Source organism: Sminthopsis crassicaudata, chromosome 3 (genome assembly GCF_048593235.1).
Source record: "Sminthopsis crassicaudata isolate SCR6 chromosome 3, ASM4859323v1, whole genome shotgun sequence".
Classification (NCBI taxonomy): Eukaryota; Metazoa; Chordata; class Mammalia; order Dasyuromorphia; family Dasyuridae; genus Sminthopsis; species Sminthopsis crassicaudata.
In genome coordinates, this window is record NC_133619.1 from 263543315 (window position 1) to 263560545 (window position 17231).

At 33.3% G+C, this 17231-nt stretch overlaps 1 protein-coding gene across 5 annotated transcripts in view; it reads left to right on the forward strand.

The window, feature by feature from the left end:
- SCAF4 (SR-related CTD associated factor 4) overlaps positions 1–16202 on the forward strand; it is a 91406-nt gene extending 75204 nt beyond the window's left edge. For 4 of the 5 annotated variants that reach the window (XM_074300664.1, XM_074300666.1, XM_074300665.1 and 1 more), the window contains 4 exons: positions 2075–2237; positions 3347–3433; positions 3587–3760; positions 14996–16202. In XM_074300664.1, coding sequence (XP_074156765.1) covers positions 2075–2237; positions 3347–3433; positions 3587–3760; positions 14996–15852 — 1281 coding nt within the window. In that variant the 3' untranslated portion in view covers positions 15853–16202. The remainder of the gene's footprint in view (positions 1–2074; positions 2238–3346; positions 3434–3586; positions 3761–14995) is intronic. The other variant, XM_074300667.1, reaches the window with a different exon arrangement.
- The last annotated feature ends 1029 nt before the right edge of the window (positions 16203–17231 follow it).

A 17231-nucleotide genomic window follows, 5' to 3' on the forward strand; every position in this document is an offset into this window, starting at 1 on the left:
ACAAATATAACAGAACCATCCCAGACTTAAATCTCCAGAAGTTTGGCAGATCTGAAGTTAAGTAGTAGGCTGAAAAACAGGCAAACCAAAAAAGACCTCAATCATATTATATTGACAGGATTCCTCAAGATACAAGTACAAAAGAGAATGGCTCCAAAAAACATCTACAAGCCATACCTTATAGAAAAAATTTGGCAGTACAACTCAGCTAAAATTCCTGGAAGCGATGAAGCAAGTTAAAAACTGGAATGAAAGTGCTTGAGGAAAAAAAAATTGGAAAAGGAATTAACAGCTTGACTCAAGAGGTACAGAATTTTCCCCAAGCAACAAACTCCACAAAACTTAGAATGAGTCAAACAGAAAGCAATGATTCCATGAGATAATAAAATAGAATAAAAAAGACTGAAAAGACAGATGTAATATATCTCATAGCAAAAAAATAACTGATGAAAAGTAGGTCAAGGAGAATAGATTTTAAGAATGGGTGAAATATCTAAATTCTATGACCAAAAAGAAGAGCTTAGAAACTATATTTCAATTAAGATCTCTTAGAACCACAGGGTAAAATAGAAACAGAAGCTACCAGTTATCTCTTAAAGAAATAGTATAGACAGCTATAAAGAAAGAACTGAAGTATCAAGGAGCAACAGTCAATATGCATGATGGAGCAGCCACTAAAATGAGTGGAGAATTTGGAATATATTGTTCCAGAAATCAAAGGATATAGACTTTCAGTCAAGAATAACTTCTAGAAAAACTGAATATAATACTAAGGGTGAGGAGTTAATTAATGAACATTAATGAAATAGAAGATTTTTAAGCATACCTGATAGATCCAAGCTCTAGCAAACCTTTGAAGTTCAATAAGAATCAAAGCATGTAAAAATAAATGAACAATGATAAAGCACTAAACAGTGTTAAGCTCCTTATATATTCTAATATGGGGAGGTAATAACCTTATGGTGGTTAGTCCATAGAGAGTTGTTATCAATTAATGATCTTAATAAAAGAATAGAACGGAGAGGAAGAATACATTGGAGGGAGTAGTAAAAGGAACATTTAGGGAAATTATTTCACATAATCAAGTATACAAGTAGCTATACAAAAGAGAAGGGAATGGGGGGGATGGAGTGGGGAACCTACCAATACTTGAACCCCACTCAAATCTGAATAAGACCAATTGGCCTATTGATCAAGAATATATACACATACACAAACACATTTCACTCAATACAGTAATGAGGGAAGAAGAGAAATTAACAAGAATAGATTAAGGGAATCTTAAGTAAAAATAAACTCAGGATATATAAAAATACTTATAAATTATTTTGAGATGGCAAAGAAAGGGAATTTGAAGGGGTAGAATGGATGAACAAGTTATGGTGTATAAATATAATGGCATACCACTGTGCTTAATTCTTTTCAGTTTAATGACCAGTCCATATTCCAGAGGACTAATGATAAAATATACTACTTATCTCTTGATAGAAGGATAAAAGACTCAAAATGCAAATGAGATATTTTTTAAGATAGGTCCCCAAAGTTTTACTGACCATACATGTTCATGTGTTTCATTTTTTCTATGTTCTCATTTGGAGAAAGATAATTTAGGGTATAATGTTGAGAAAACATCCTTGTTTAAAGCAAATAAAATAATAAATGAATAGGCTTGTTATTTCATATAGTCTTCTAATATATTTTAAATAATCTTGTTAAATGTTTTTTATTGAGCTTGGGAGATTTCTAATCATTTCTGATTCCATCCAGTTCAAATTTTGGCATGGCGCTTTATCATATTTTGCTATAAATTAAGATATCATAATAGTTGCACTTTTCTGTAATATGCAAAATAGATGAAAATGAGAAGAGATGAACTTACTTTTAAATAGCAGTTCTTAGATTCTATAAAAGTAGGTTGAATCTGATGCTGTAAACTGGAAATGCCAACTCTTTTTAATAGTATGGAATTATCTTATTTATGTTTCATTGATTATTACATATTTGTATATACATTTACATGTATTGTGATAGATCTGCTATATGTACAAAATTTTCCTCTTGTCTCCCTTTTTAGGTCCCACCACATCAGCCAGGTCCTCCTGTAGTTGGTACACTCCAGCCACCTACTTTCACACCACCTTTAGGAATTCCCCCACCTGGTTTTGGTCATGGAGTTCCTCCCCCTCCTCCTCCACCATTTTTACGCCCAGGATTCAACCCAATGCATTTACCACCAGGTATTGCTAACTCATTTTAAAAATATATTGTTAACTTAAAACCTAGAACTTAGTGGTACTCAGTTGGGGGTGATAGGCATATTGTAAGGCGACAGTATAATCATGGACAAAGCATTAGAAGAGGAGTCTTAGTCAGCTATATTTCTTTGTACCCCTAAAGATCTACCCAATATAATAATTACCCAATTCTGAATTATTCAGTGATTTGTGATGCGTATTGTAGAACTTAAGAGTGTCATTTCTCTACTCTTAATTCTTTCTTTCTTTCTTTCTTTCTTTTTTTTTTTTTTAAATCATCAATTTTCTGATATCTTTCACACTATTTCTGGTGGTTTTGCTAATATACTATGGCATAATTGGACCAATTGTTATTCATTTCTCTCTTATAATCTGCATTACTATTTTGATACTTTTGGAATTGTATTGCATTCATAGTTGTAGTGCATTTATAGTTGTATTGCTTCCGTGGGGTGAAGGGTTTTAATTTTCAGTAACAGATTGGGGTTGTTGGAATTGTTTTATAATTCCAAAATTCAATGTTGCTACAACTTTTATTCTTCAGTTCTGGGCCTTGTTTATTGTCTTATCTGCCATGGCTGGCCAAAATAACTGCTAATAGGCCAGCTCAAAGGGCCAGCTATTCAGTTGTGTGGTATAACAATACACTTTTTTCATTCATTTTATTTTACCTATGCAGATTGTTAGGTTGAATCTCCCTTGAATAATATGCATTTTCCCCCGCCTTGAAGAGAAGGGAACTATTGTAGTCTGAGATTTGATACAATAAGTATAGCGTCATCTACATATAGAAAGAGCTGTGATAGTTCTCTTGTCTATAGGACAGTGGTCCTCAAACTGCTTAAATAGCGGGCCAGTTCACTGTCCCTCAGACTGTTGGAGAGCCAGACTATAGTAAAAACAAAACCTCACACTCTGTCTCCGCCCCTCAGCCCATTTGCCATAACCTAGCCAGCCGCATAAACGTCCTCAGTGGGGGCATCTGGCCCATGGGTCAGAGAAACCCTGCTATAGGAATTTAGACTCAGTGCAGGATAATTTCTGTTATTTTACTACAAAGTATCAATTGTAATAATTGTTTTTTTTCCTAGGTTTTCTTCCTCCTGGACCCCCACCTCCCATAACACCACCAGTGTCTATTCCTCCTCCCCACACTCCACCAATAACCATCCCAAATTGTAAGCATTTTTTTTCCTTTATTTTGTGTGTGAGTGAATGAGAGAGGGAGTGAAAGAGACAACAGAGGGCATATAGGAAGTCAAGGTATTTTTTCAAATAAGGAGGGGAATCAGTTATTCAGCTTTACATGTTGATATGATTATATTCCTTAGCTACTATCGCTGGTATAAATGAAGACACTACAAAAGACTTATCTATTGGAAATCCCATTCCAACAGTGGTTTCTGGGGCTAGAGGAAATGCCGAATCTGGTGACAGTGTGAAAATGTATGGGTCTGCTGTTCCACCTGCTGCACCTCCTGTTACTCAGCCTGTTTCACTTCTTGGTGAGTTAATTTTTAAAAATACTTTTCCATTTGGATTTTTCAAAACACCTTTATACAATTATAATTTACTAATGGTTAATACTTCACTGAATACTTTTTCACATATTTATATTATAGTTAACATGCTTTAATTTAAAATGAGAGAAAAAATATTGACCTTTTTCAAAAGATAATTTTTTTTTGTCTCATGTAAATACCATAGATATCTCAAACTAAACCATCTTAGCGCTACTCACAGTGACTCAACTCATATCTGACTCAAGTATCTCTTTTCTCAGATACATTTCCAGAGTGATATTTCTAAATGTGGTTCTCCAGATACATCTCTATTTGTAATGTTCTGTTGGACATTTAAAGTTCTTTAGAACCTAGAGCCAACCTATCTTTTCACATTTTTTGTATATTTTTCTTTTTCACTCTCAGATCTGGCCAAATTGGCCTTCTTGCATTCCTTACATATGACATTTCATTTCCTGTTTCTATGTCCAGAATGCCCTCTACCTCATCACTTCAGCTCAAATGAAATTATAAAAATTCTTTCCTGTTTCCCCCAGCTGCTTGTGTTTTGTCTTCACTCAGCCTCTCAAAAATACCCCTCATTTGTTTTGTACATACTTAGAAGTATTTCTCTAAAATATAAGCCCCTTGAGAACAATTATTTTATTTATCCAGTTGTATCTCCAGGGTTGAATGCAGTGCCTTGGAGATACTACAAACTTAATAATGGTTCACTGATTTATAGTGAAAAATTAATGGTAAATAGTTTTATATTATAATAGCCTGCAAAAATTTTAAAAGAAATCTCCTAAATTAGACAAATATCTTTTTTTAATGGCAAAGACTGTTAACAATAAAAATATCCAATTATGTTTTATTTTTGACCTTGTGATTTAGAATCTAAATGCTTCCTGTGAGTTTTAACAAAATTTCTTATTTGATATTTTAGTTACTAATAAATAGACTCCTGAAATCGCATTGCTTAAGGGAATATAGGTACTTAAGTGGAATACCTACTACCTACAAAAATGGAATAACTGCCTGAGTCTGGCCAGGTAGTTCAGTGGCTCCAGGACCCCTTAAACTATTGTCCCATATCTCTTCTCCACTTCTTGGTCAAACTTCTTGAAAAAGTTCATATACACACTACCTCTTTCCTTTCTCTTCTTAATTCTTTGTACTTTCACTTCTGATTTTATTGTTCAACAGAAACTTTTTTCTAGTTACCATTGAAATCTGTTGCCAAATCTGATAGTCTTTCTCAGTCATCATCCTTCACAATCTGTATTTAACACTGTTGATAATCCTCTCTAGATTTTCATGACACAATTCCCTTCTAAGGAATGTTCCTCCTCCTTTCTTTTCTTAACTAATCTTTCTTTTGCAGGCTTCTATATATCAATATCCCAAGTGAGGGTATTCCTCAAGTTTTGTGTGTTGGGCCCATTTTCTTTTTACTCTGTCTTTGTTACCTCATCTTTTTCTTTGGATTTCAACCATATCCAGGCATATAATTCCCAAATCTGTAATTCTAACTTCATTGTATTCCTCCCTGCATTAGTCTCAGATCATCAGTTGCCCAACATGCATTTTAAAGTGAATTTTCCAGAGATATCTTAAAAGATACTACCATCCTTAAAGCTTCCTATACTTGTAACTTTGGCATTATGCGTGACTTCTCACCATCTGTATTTAACCAGTTACCAAAAGTTCTGTTAATCATTAATACTCTATTAATCATTAACCTTTTACCTCATCTCATCCATTTCGATCTATCCTAATAAACTTCTGCCAGAGTACTTTTCCATAAATGCATATCTGACCATGTGATTCCTGTATTCAACTCCAATGGTTTCGTATGGAAGAAAACTTTAAAAAAAAAGAAAGAAAGAAAACTTAGCTTGCTATTGAAAGCTAAAGAATAAAAGAGAAAAAGATGACATTCAACTTTAAAATAATTACAACCTAACCTGTTAAGCAAGTTATTGATTTTTTTAAAGTAAAATGGTCATATGAAAGGATATAAACTGATTAAAATAATTTTACATAAAAATGTAACCAACTTTCAGTGATTATTTGGGAGAACAAAAGAATCTTTAAAGCTCTTTTCTTAGAAGTCCAAATAAATGACCCAAAACTCTATAAACCTGGCTCAACTCTTATCTGTCTCATCTCATTGAATGTTTCTCCTCTTCCTGCACTTTTGTCATCCAGAAAAATTGATCTTCATATGGTTCCTTTCATCTCCCATTTCTTTTGTTCTGCCTTCCATCTTACATTCATGAAATGTGCTCTCTCATTTGTGCCTCAGAATCCCTCTTTTCCTTAAAAGATTCAGCTCAGATACCATCATCTTCACAAAACTCCCTCATCACCTCAATTGCTATTGTCCCCTCTATGTATAGTAATAAGCTTTGCATGAATATTGTAAGCATTTTCATATGTATTTGTCTCTCTTACTAGAATTGTGAGGAAGGATTGTTTTGCTTTTTATTGTTATATCCCCAGTGCTTAGTGTAGTATCTAGTATATTGTAACCAGGTAATAAATACTTCTTGATTGATTGATTCTTTTCCCTTACTACTACTTTTGATTTCCTCTTTTTTTTTTAATTGGACTACTAAACTTGAATGGTATGACTAATAAGAATAAGTACAGCTTATTATGCTTTTTTTCTGAAATATAGATGAACCTATGTTTCAAATGTTTTTCTATCTAGACTCATTAATATCTACAGTTTGTCCAAATAGGAATTAAGAAAAAAGAAGAAATGAGGCCACATAAAGAAGAATGTATATTTCATTTGCTTCTAGCACTAAAAATTCTTAGGAAATATCAAAAGGATTGCTTCAGAGATAAATAAAAAAGAAACTTTTGTGAGACTAGTCTTTACTTTATGGACCAGGGAGGAAAAAAACTATGCTCAAAAGCAGCAGGTAGTAGCATTAAAATAGGAAACAGCCAGGACTTCTCTTCACATCACACTGTAGATATCCTCTGGAATCAATCCTTGCCATCTATTCCTTTTCTCCTAACAAACTCATTCTCTTTGCCATGCTGGATGGAGCTTTTATCTCTTCACATGAAGCCATCACCAGTGATTTCGTACTAGATCAGTCCCAGTTTCTACAACCCAGTGGTGGTAAGGAGAGAAGTGTTCTTGAAATGTTGTGGTGGAACTCAGTATAATGTTTTAAGTTTACTGCAGTAATATGCACCCTGTTAACTAAGCATTGTGACATAAGGAAATAATTTAAATTCTGTGAGCCTCACTTTCTTCATTTCATCCCTCATATAACTTCATATGTGGTTTTCAAGAATTCCTGTGACCAAAAAGTTCGTCATCTTATACCCAAGTTTGTAATACGTCTATCTGAATTAGGTGAATGGTCCAGATGAGAGAGTCCTTACCTATATCCAATTAAGTAGACCCATGTATATATCTTGGTAATACCCTCCCAAAGCCCATTCTATCTATCCAATCTTAACCTTTGAGAACCTATATCACTTGCATGGGACTTAAGCAGATAGTTGTTTGTTTGAATTATCTTTTTAAATTGTAAAATGTGATATAAATATGAAATTGTAATAGTAATGATTTAATCCTATTTTAGGATTTGCTGATAATTCACAATTCATTCCTTAATAAATAGTATTGCAAGAGTTTGTAACTTTCTGTTATGACCCCTTTGATAGTTTGATGGAACCTTATCAATTCCTCCTTAGATTAGTGGTTCTGAATACAAAGTATGTAGGGTTATTATAAAGAAAATCAGTTATTGAGATACAGTGGTGGAATTTTTTTTTTTTTTTTAAAGCAAGTTTATAGATTGTTAAGAATCACTGGTCTACAAGATTAAATACAAACAACTTACCTCACCATGTAAGTAAGATCCACCCATCTTTATAAGCTTCTTAGTTTTGAATTGCTCTTTGTACCCTTATGTCATTAGTGATTCCTCCTGGTCCCTGGTGACAAGTATATATTAATATAATATAGCAATTATATTAATGTACTAATAAAGATGATGGTAAATCTTGAAAAAAATTTATAATTAACCTAATATTTAATTTATTTTAATTTCCATGAATTTACATCTGTCATTATAAATTTTGTCCATCAGCGAATGTAAATTGTTAGCACTGCTGTCTATCTACCCAGGTTACTTATACCTTTGGAAGCTAATAATTAATGTGCAACAAGAAAATGGTATTTACACACATATATTGTATCTAGGTTATATTGTAACACATGTAAAATGTATGGGATTACCTGCCATGGGGGGGAGGGAGGAGATAATTTGGAAAAATGAATTAAAAATAAATAAATAAATTTTGTCCATCTATATCCATACTTTTAGGACTGGTAGGCATATTCATCTTGCTCTTTTATGTTACAGATGGACTAAATGAGGAGTAGCAAAAAAGATAAACTAGAATAGCCAAAGGAAGCAGATTTTGCTTCTTCCTATGTACGTAAATTTGGGTTAGTTAACTTAATTCCCTTAAATCTTTATAGTTGCTGGAGACCTTAGAGTTAATCTAACCCAATTTTTTTCATTTTAATGATGAAGAAAATTTGAGTTCCAGAGAGGTTAAAAAATGACTTGTTTCATAGGGGGTTAAACAAACACTTCAAAGTTGGTAGTAGAGCTATAAAACCCAGGTCTCCAAACTTGTCAGTCTGTATCAGGTTGCCTTTCTTTATTTGGATTTGATTTGGAGCAAGCTTTACATATTTTTTGAAAGGCCTTTCTTCTTATTACTTACCACAAAAGTATCCCTTTGTATGCACCCCACAATCCAGATATTGTTGGGCAAGTTTCTCCTTTTTTTAACCATATTGTAGTTAATTCTTTAGGTAGTAAAGTAGATAAGGTGTTTGACTTGCAGTCAGGAAAACCTCAGTTTACTTATTAGTAATATGAGGATAATCATGAAGATCACATGTGCAAACCTTAAAGGAAAGACTATATAAATGTTAGTGAAATAAGCAGAACCAAGAGAACATTTTACACAGTAACAAGAAGATTATGTGATCAACTGTGATGGATTGGCTCTTCTCACCAGTGCGGTGATTGAAGGCCATTCCAATAGGCTGTGATGGAAAATGTCAATTCTATCCAGAGAGAGAACTATGGAGATGGAATATGGATTGAAGTATTGAATTTTCACCTTTTTGTTGCCTTTTTTCTTGGGTTTTTTTTTTTTCCCCTTTTAGTCTAATTTTTCTTGTGCAGCATGAGAAATGTGGAAATATTTTTAAAAGAATCGCACATATTTAACCTATATCAGATTGCTTACTGTCTTGGAGAGGGGAGAGGAAGAAAAATTTAGAACACAAAAGGTTTTACAAAAATAAATGGTTTTTTTGTTTGTTTTAATATTTATTTTTATTTTTTAACATTTTTTTTTTGGATAGTACATATGCATGGTTAATTTTTTACATTATCCCTTGCACTCCCTTCTGTGCCGAATTTTCCCCTCCTTCCCTCTACCCTCCCCCCTAGATGGCAGGCATTTTCATACATGTTAAATATGTTATAGTATATCCTAGATACAATATATGTGTGCAGAACTGAATTTTTTTTGTTGTTGTTACACGGTAAGAATTGGATTCAGAAGTTAAAAATAACCTGGGAAGAGAAACAAAAATGCAAACAGTTTACACTCATTTCCTAGTGTTCCTTCTCTGGGTGTAGCTGATTCTGTCCATCATTGATCAATTGGATCTGAGTTAGATCTTCTTTACAAAAATAAATGTTGAAAATTACATGTATTTGAAAAAATAAAATACTATTGAAAAAAAAATTAAAGGAAAGGGGAAAAAATATTAACCACCACAGATTGATAACGTGTCTACTGATTAAATGGTGAGGTAACTGTGCTATGAGTTGTAATATGTTCAGTTCCTAAATTTATAGCAGTAAACAATCCAAAACAATTAACTCCCACCTCTCGGCGATTTATCTTTTTTCCTTCTTAGTTCATTGACCTATATGGTCTTTATCCCAAGAACTAACTTTTATCCATTTGAGTAACAATTAAAGCAAGTAACTTTAGTTAGATTTGTGGCCCTCATAAGGTTAACTTTGACTTTCCCGAGCTATGTAGCTAATAAGCTTATAGAAACTTAGGGATAAAGGCCACATAGGTGGTCTTTTATTATATAGGTCTTCTTATTTATATAAAAGAAGGCTAAGAATTTTCTTTTTAAAGATTAAGTATATCCGTCCTTCTAAGGAGTCATCTTATTTTTCTGACTTAATAAGGTTACACATAAGAATTTTTCATTTTGCCTAATTTTGAACCATAGGGCCATAATTATGTTGGGAGTAACCAAGAAGATCTTAGGCTAATCCATCCTGGACCTTGAGACAAGTAAAATGCCTGATGGCTAAGTATCCAGGATATTCTCTCTTCCTGATTGTGTTACAGAAGGAGATAACATTTGGCAATCTGTTAATTGTTAAATTTTTTCATGAACAAAGTTTCACTTCCAATTTAATTTGGAATAGTGGCGGGGGGGGGGGGGGGGAAGTAGTAATAGTTTAGAACAGTAGCTTTGGGGTATGATCCAGATAATCAGTAATAGAAAAGATTATTAAGTAGCAGTAAGGACCTGAGATTTGCATTATGCATTATCAGTGCAAGGAATCTGTTCAGCTTCATGGCTTTCAAGATAACTTGATTTTTGAAGAATAGGTTCATAACTCTCAGAAAGTTATAAGAAAACAATCCACATGTTGGTAGACATATTTGACATATTGGCTAGTTTTAAGATGATAAATAAGATACTCAGAAAATTAATTTTTATAAACTAGAAGAAAAAAAGATTAGAAACCTTATTTAATCTTTTATCATGAACTTCTGCCATAGTGTTGCTGTCTTTCTAACTCTTTCCATCAAGACTGTACTTATTAGTAACCTTCCATTATATCTAAGCATATTTATTGTAGAAGACACCAATACTTTCCCTTTGTATTTGTCTCATCAACCTTTATATCCATCATATATTTTTAGAATAGATATTCTAATTGTTAAATTAATTTTGAGTTAAGGCCTCATCTTCTACTTATTTCTTGTCCATGAATTTGTGTGTTAACATCTCAGGAATATTTTTTCTTTCTTAAAATGTCGTCCTAAAAATTTCCCAATTTTATTCAGCTTCAGGGCTTTTTTCCTTTGAAAGCTATTTACATTTGATTAAATTGATCTGTCCTTGCTCTTGAAGATACTATTTAGAAGACTAATCACATTTTGGATGATTATTCAACTTTTACTAGAAATTTAGTAAAAGTTTATTCTCTTAAACTATCCTCTATCTGCCTTGCAAACATGGTTGGTGTTAATTATTTTCAGGGTAATTGGTGCTTTTAATTTAAACCAGAAACATAATTTGAGAAAAAAATAGTAAAAGAGGCCAAGGTTCAGATGGTAGTCTTGTTCACAAAAATTGTCCATAGGCGCAATTAATGGCAGTGCAACTTTGGAAGGATATGCATGTTGGAGACAAGAAAATAAGTATTATTGAGCAAACAAACAACAGCTTGGAAGGAAAACCTATTCAGAGACCCATGTGAGAAACTTTATTTATCAAAGTCAGTATTGAATTGATACACAAGTCTGCTGTATTTTTATCCAAACCCAAAATGCTAAAACATTTGAAGGCAGCCTGGTAATAGTGGATAGGTAAGGTTGGCTTTGAGTCAGACTTAAGTTCAAGTACTACTTTTGACAGGCACGACTTAGGCATATACCACTTGACCTTACAATGAGTGTTCCTAAATGTTTTCCAAATTTCAGAACAATTTTTGATCATTATTAGTAAAGGGGAGTTTAATTGCAGGCAGTTCCCTATACCAAAAGATTGATAGATTGACCACTCTCCCCAAAATTTGAAAGAACTGTTGCTATTATTTGTTTGTTTTTTCTTTAATGATTGATTTCATACCACATGATTACAAAGCATGTAGTATAATAGGAAATGTTTGACTTACAAGTAAGAATTAGAGTTCAGGCTTGAACAGTTAAAAACTAGTTGTGTGGCTATCAACAGAACATTTCACATTTAAAAGCATGAGTTTGGTTATTTGTAAAATGTAAGAAATCACTTTGTAAAATGTATGTAATCTATTTAAAAGGCAATTCTAACATCCATATGTGTATTTGTCCCACCTTTTCTCTCTCTCTGACCATATTGACAAACAACTTATTTTGCCTTTTTTCCCAACTTCAGTCTGAAATAGGACAATTTTTTAAGTGAATAATAAAACCTTTGTAATAAAAAGGGAATGCTCATTTCTATTATATAGGAAAATGTAATTTGTGATGTTTTAATTTAAATGATTTAATTTAATTTAATTTAAATACACATACTTCTCTTAGTTACCTATTCAAAATCAAGATGTGTTTTTGGTATTTCATATGAATACAAACCTTTTCATTAAATTTCTCATTCTTCTATATTGTTTCAATCAGCACAGTGGCAAAAGCTTCTCAAGGATGTCTTCTCTCTTCCTTCCCATTCTCTCCCTCCCCTCCTTAAAACCTTTGCAGAACATTCATCATCATCATCATAGCAAATATCTTTTAAAAGCATCCATTTTCTCATTGAAAAGTAATCTACATCTCATGAAAGTAATCAGAGAATTCCTGAAAAGAGATCTAGTTTAATTTTTAAGTGATCTTCTCTATATTCATGTTTGTATATTCACAGATAACTCTTTATTGGAGAACTGCATATTCTTGAGTTTTGTTTTGTAGATCTGTGCTAATCATTTTATAATCACATATATATATATATATATATATTATCCAAGTACAACAGGATATTTTTTTCTGTACCCTTCAGTTAATTATACATACGAAATCTATAGAAAATGATTGTGAAAAAAAAAAATCTGCCAGCCAAGGTACTCTTCATAAATTTAGAGATAATTCTTGTTCAGATTTTATAAAAGTGAAAAAATTTGGCATGTGGATCAAATAGAAGTGAATAAATCATCTCTAGTTCAAACAGGCCTGTTTCTAATTCATAGGGGTCTTTATATTGCATTGTCTTAATCGCTAATAATTTATTATATCAAAACATTTTCAGAGTTCTGTGAAATGAAATTTCAGCTTTCTCTATTTTGTATGTTCTTTGAGCACAATTAAAAACAAGGGTCAAAAAGTTGCTCAAAAGATCCCTGGGTGAGCTAATTAATTTTTTCTAAGCCTCCATTTCATTGTCTGCAAAGTGAAGAGGATCTCTGTCCTTTCTGTCTTCTTGGGAGTAGTGATATTGTTGAGTTGGACATAACACAAAAATAAGCACTGGTAATAGGTAAAAATATATAAAGGTAGACCTCTAGCAGCACATGGGTAGTTTCTCTTATGAGAAAATTATGAAAAATTAGAATTAGATGATGACATTTTATGATCTACACATGAGGTAATAATGCTTGTGATTAATGAGAACAATCAAGCATATATTATTTATATGTAGCACACTTGAAATATTAACACACATGCTAGCTACATAGCTATCATCAAAGCATTTCACATTTATAAGCCTAAATTTGCTTATTTGTAAAATGTAAGAAATCACTTTGTAAAATGTATGTAATCTCTTTAAAGGGCAATTCTATCATCCAAGTACTTATTTGTCCCTCTTTTCGCTCTCTCCAACCATATTGGCAAACAAAATGCATATTGCCTTTTCTCCATCAATTTATCATGAGAATTAAATATGTGAATTGCCTTAAAACATTTTGGTTGAATTGGAGTTTGAGTTTATTTTTTTCTTTCAAAATCAACTTACCTCCCTCCCCTCCATTTTTCAAATATATACTGAATAAACAAGATTGATAGGAAGAACCTGGCCTGTAGTAAATTATTTTACATGTCATGATGCATTTTCATTTGATGCTTAGAGACTACAGAAAAATCTGTTAAGATAATCTCTTACAATTTAATATAAAAGATTATATAGCATAATAAACACAGAAACAACACTGAGCCAATGCCAAAAAATTTCTAATTTCAGTGTTGACATTTTTAAGTACCTCTGCAAGTTTTAAAATGAAAGGAAGATTATCCATTGTCTTAATTTTTATAAAAAGGTGAAATAAACCTAACCATTGTGTTATGAAACTTGGGCTCAAACTTTAAAACTTTTATGTTCCTTGCTATCAATAAAATTATCATATAGAGAAGAGGAAAATATATATGAATTGGTCAAAATTCATTTGGTGTTGATTTGGTATTTCATATGAAGACAAACCTTTTTATTAAATACTTAAATGCCAATTGTTCTATATACTATGATGCAATCAGCATTTTAGGGTGGCTGATGAGCTTTCTAGTGTTGAACCTCTCAATGCTATTTGCAGTCTTTTATTTTCTGTTTTGAAAGAGGACCAGGTTGAACCTTGATCATTTTTTTAAGCCATTTCAAGAGTACTGTTTCACTTATATGTCATGATTTGGGCAATTTACATTAAGGTTACTTGTACTGAACCGAGCTAGTCTTTGTCATTTATTTAGTTGCTTGCTTATTAATTTGCTTTGTATTGAATTGGGATAACTGCTAACCAAACAAGAACCTCCTCCCCATAGTGGGAAAGTTTAAAAAGTGTTGCTTTGCCAGTTCTTAACACTTTTCGAAGAACAGAAGATGAAGAGCTGAAATCATTTTGGCTTGGCAACATGACTTCTGACAGTGCATTTTGGGAAAATAAATCTTAATTTTCACCCTTTTGTGTGCCTTTATTTGTTTTAAGTGAATGTTTCAGTGACACATGAGATAACAGCCATTAAATGGCATTTTAATCTGAGAAAGCGGGGGGGGGGGGGGTATATAGAATTTAACCAAAAACATTGATTTTTTTTCCAACATCATATGTGCAACATTGAATTTTCTTGGTTTAGGATCACAATTTTCTAACCAGTCTAACCGAATTGAAATCTGTTGATATGGCAATTGCCAGTTCTAAATTAAAATGCCTCTCAAACTGACTAGGAGGAAAAAAACCTACTACATTCAAGTTCCATCAAGACCTGCCTCATCCATAAGTTGCTATCTCATAAAGTTCCGTTTTTAGTTTGCTGTGTCCATCGCTGTTGTACAAAATCTGCATTGAGTACTTAAGATTTTAGAGCTTTGACACTTTACAAGGAGAGTGGTTATAATGAAATAGTGTCGTTTTTTCTTTTAAAGTATTTTATTTGTTAAATTGTTCTCTTTCTTTTCAGGCACTCAAGGAGTTGCGCCTGGTCCTGTAATTGGGTTACAAGCGCCATCTACTGGTCTACTGGGTGCTCGGCCTGGCTTAATACCCCTGCAACGCCCTCCTGGGATGCCTCCACCTCATTTGCAACGATTCCCTTTGATGCCACCTCGCCCTATGCCACCTCATATGATGCACAGAGGACCACCTCCAGGCCCAGGAGGCTTTGGAATGCCACCACCTCATGGAATGAAAGGCCCCTTTCCACCCCATGGCCCTTTTGTTAGGCCTGGTGGAATGCCAGGACTAGGAGGCCCAGGCCCAGGCCCTGGTGGAGCTGAAGACCGAGATGGAAGGCAACAGCAACCACAGCAGCAACCACAACAGCAGCAACAATTTAGAAATGAAAATAGGCAGCAGTTCAATTCAGGTAGAGACCAAGAAAGATTTGGGAGGAGGTCTTTTGGAAATCGGGTAGAAAATGATCGGGAACGCTATGGTAACCGTATTGATGACAGAGATAATAGTAATCGTGAAAGGAGAGAATGGGGGAGAAGAACCCCTGAACGAGACAGGCACAGAGACTTGGAAGAAAGGAGACGATCCGGTGGACATCGAGACAGGGATTCTAGAGAGAGAGATTCTCGTAGAGATAAGGAAGAAAATCGAGGGAAGGAAAAACCTGAGGTGACAGATAGGTCAGGTGGTGATAAAACCATTGAACCTTCTAGTGGCCAAGTGGGAAATGCAGACACTATTTCAGAACTTGATAAAGGGGAGTCAACAGTTATAAATCCTACTGAAGAGTTACCATCAGAGGCTACTTCATCTGTTGATGAACCTGAAAAGGATTCTGCCTCAGGAGTAGAGGCTTCTCGCTAGAGACTGGAATTTGTCAAAATGTGACAGTGACATTTGAGCATAGAGCTTGAGGTGTACAGACAGATGCTGTATTATATTTGCTTCTGCTATATCACAACCCCTCAGTAGTTGGTGGGGAATTATAAGCAATTTGATTGCTTCCCTTCTATTTAAAATAGCCACAAAATGACAAAAATATGAATAAAATATTACCCTTTTGCTGTAACTTTTTAAAAGTTTTGACTTTAAAAAGTTTACAAATCGTAATTAGAAGTGCTTTCTATTTTTTTTTTTTAATTTAAGAAAAGGTAACAGTGAAAGCTCCTCAAAACAATAGGGATGTTTTTAATAAACTCTATTTTCGTAACAAACTTTAATGTGTGCTATTCTTCCTACACTGCACTGAAGCGGAAAAGAAATGTTCAGCATCTTAAAGTTTGAGCTGTTAATGCTGTACTTAAGTCTAAATTAGACAGTTTAAATTGTTTATATTTGTTGGAAAAAAATACATCTTTGTGTAGTTGAATTCACAGGAGCAGGTTTTTATTTGTAATAGTTGACTTTTAGATGCATTTTAATCTACTTGACCATATAAGGTAAAAAAGTTAGTGGTTTTAAAATGTTATTTGGAGAGCTAATTGTTAGTGTTTGTGATTCAATCAAGGTTTTATTTTTCTCATTGGTTCTGTGGTGTTACCCTAATTAATTTGTAGAAAGACAAATTTCTTTACTGACACAATTGGACCCTTAGGAAAAAAACAATTTGATATATTCAAATTATTACCGGATAATATGCCCATTTGGGAATTAGGCTGTTTTTGTTTTTTTTTCCTTTTAATCCACAAATGCATTGTTTTGTTTTGTTTTGTTTTTCTTTTTTTCAGGTGGTTGAGAGGGTGGGGTTTGGAAAAGAAATCAAGACTGAAAACTCCAGCTTAAAATATTTTTCTTTAATACTGAGAATTTTAAGATGCTATCTGTTTTGCATAAGTTAAGTTTTTATTTTCTCACTTATTTTGTGCACTTCCTTACTAGGCAGAGGTAGTCTTGCTGCATTTTTGCAACAAATTAATGGAGTTTAAATTATCAATACAGGAGATGAAAAAATAGCCAAAGCCAAAAAAAGCAAATCAAGATTAGGGTATGAGCGTTCATCCAATACCCTAGGGAAAAGGTATTCAGTGTTGCACAAAACCAAACACTGTGTTCATAAAAATTGTATTAATTTTGTGCTTTATAAAAAAAGAAACCACCTGTCTTGGCTTTGATGTAATACCGTTAATTTCTCTTCTCCCCACCTTTCCCCTAAATGAAGAGGCAGCTGCTTTGTTACTTGAGTAATTTTTTTAATGCTGCTTTTTGCAGCAGGGCATTTGAAGGGGTAAGGGTGGGGGGTGGAG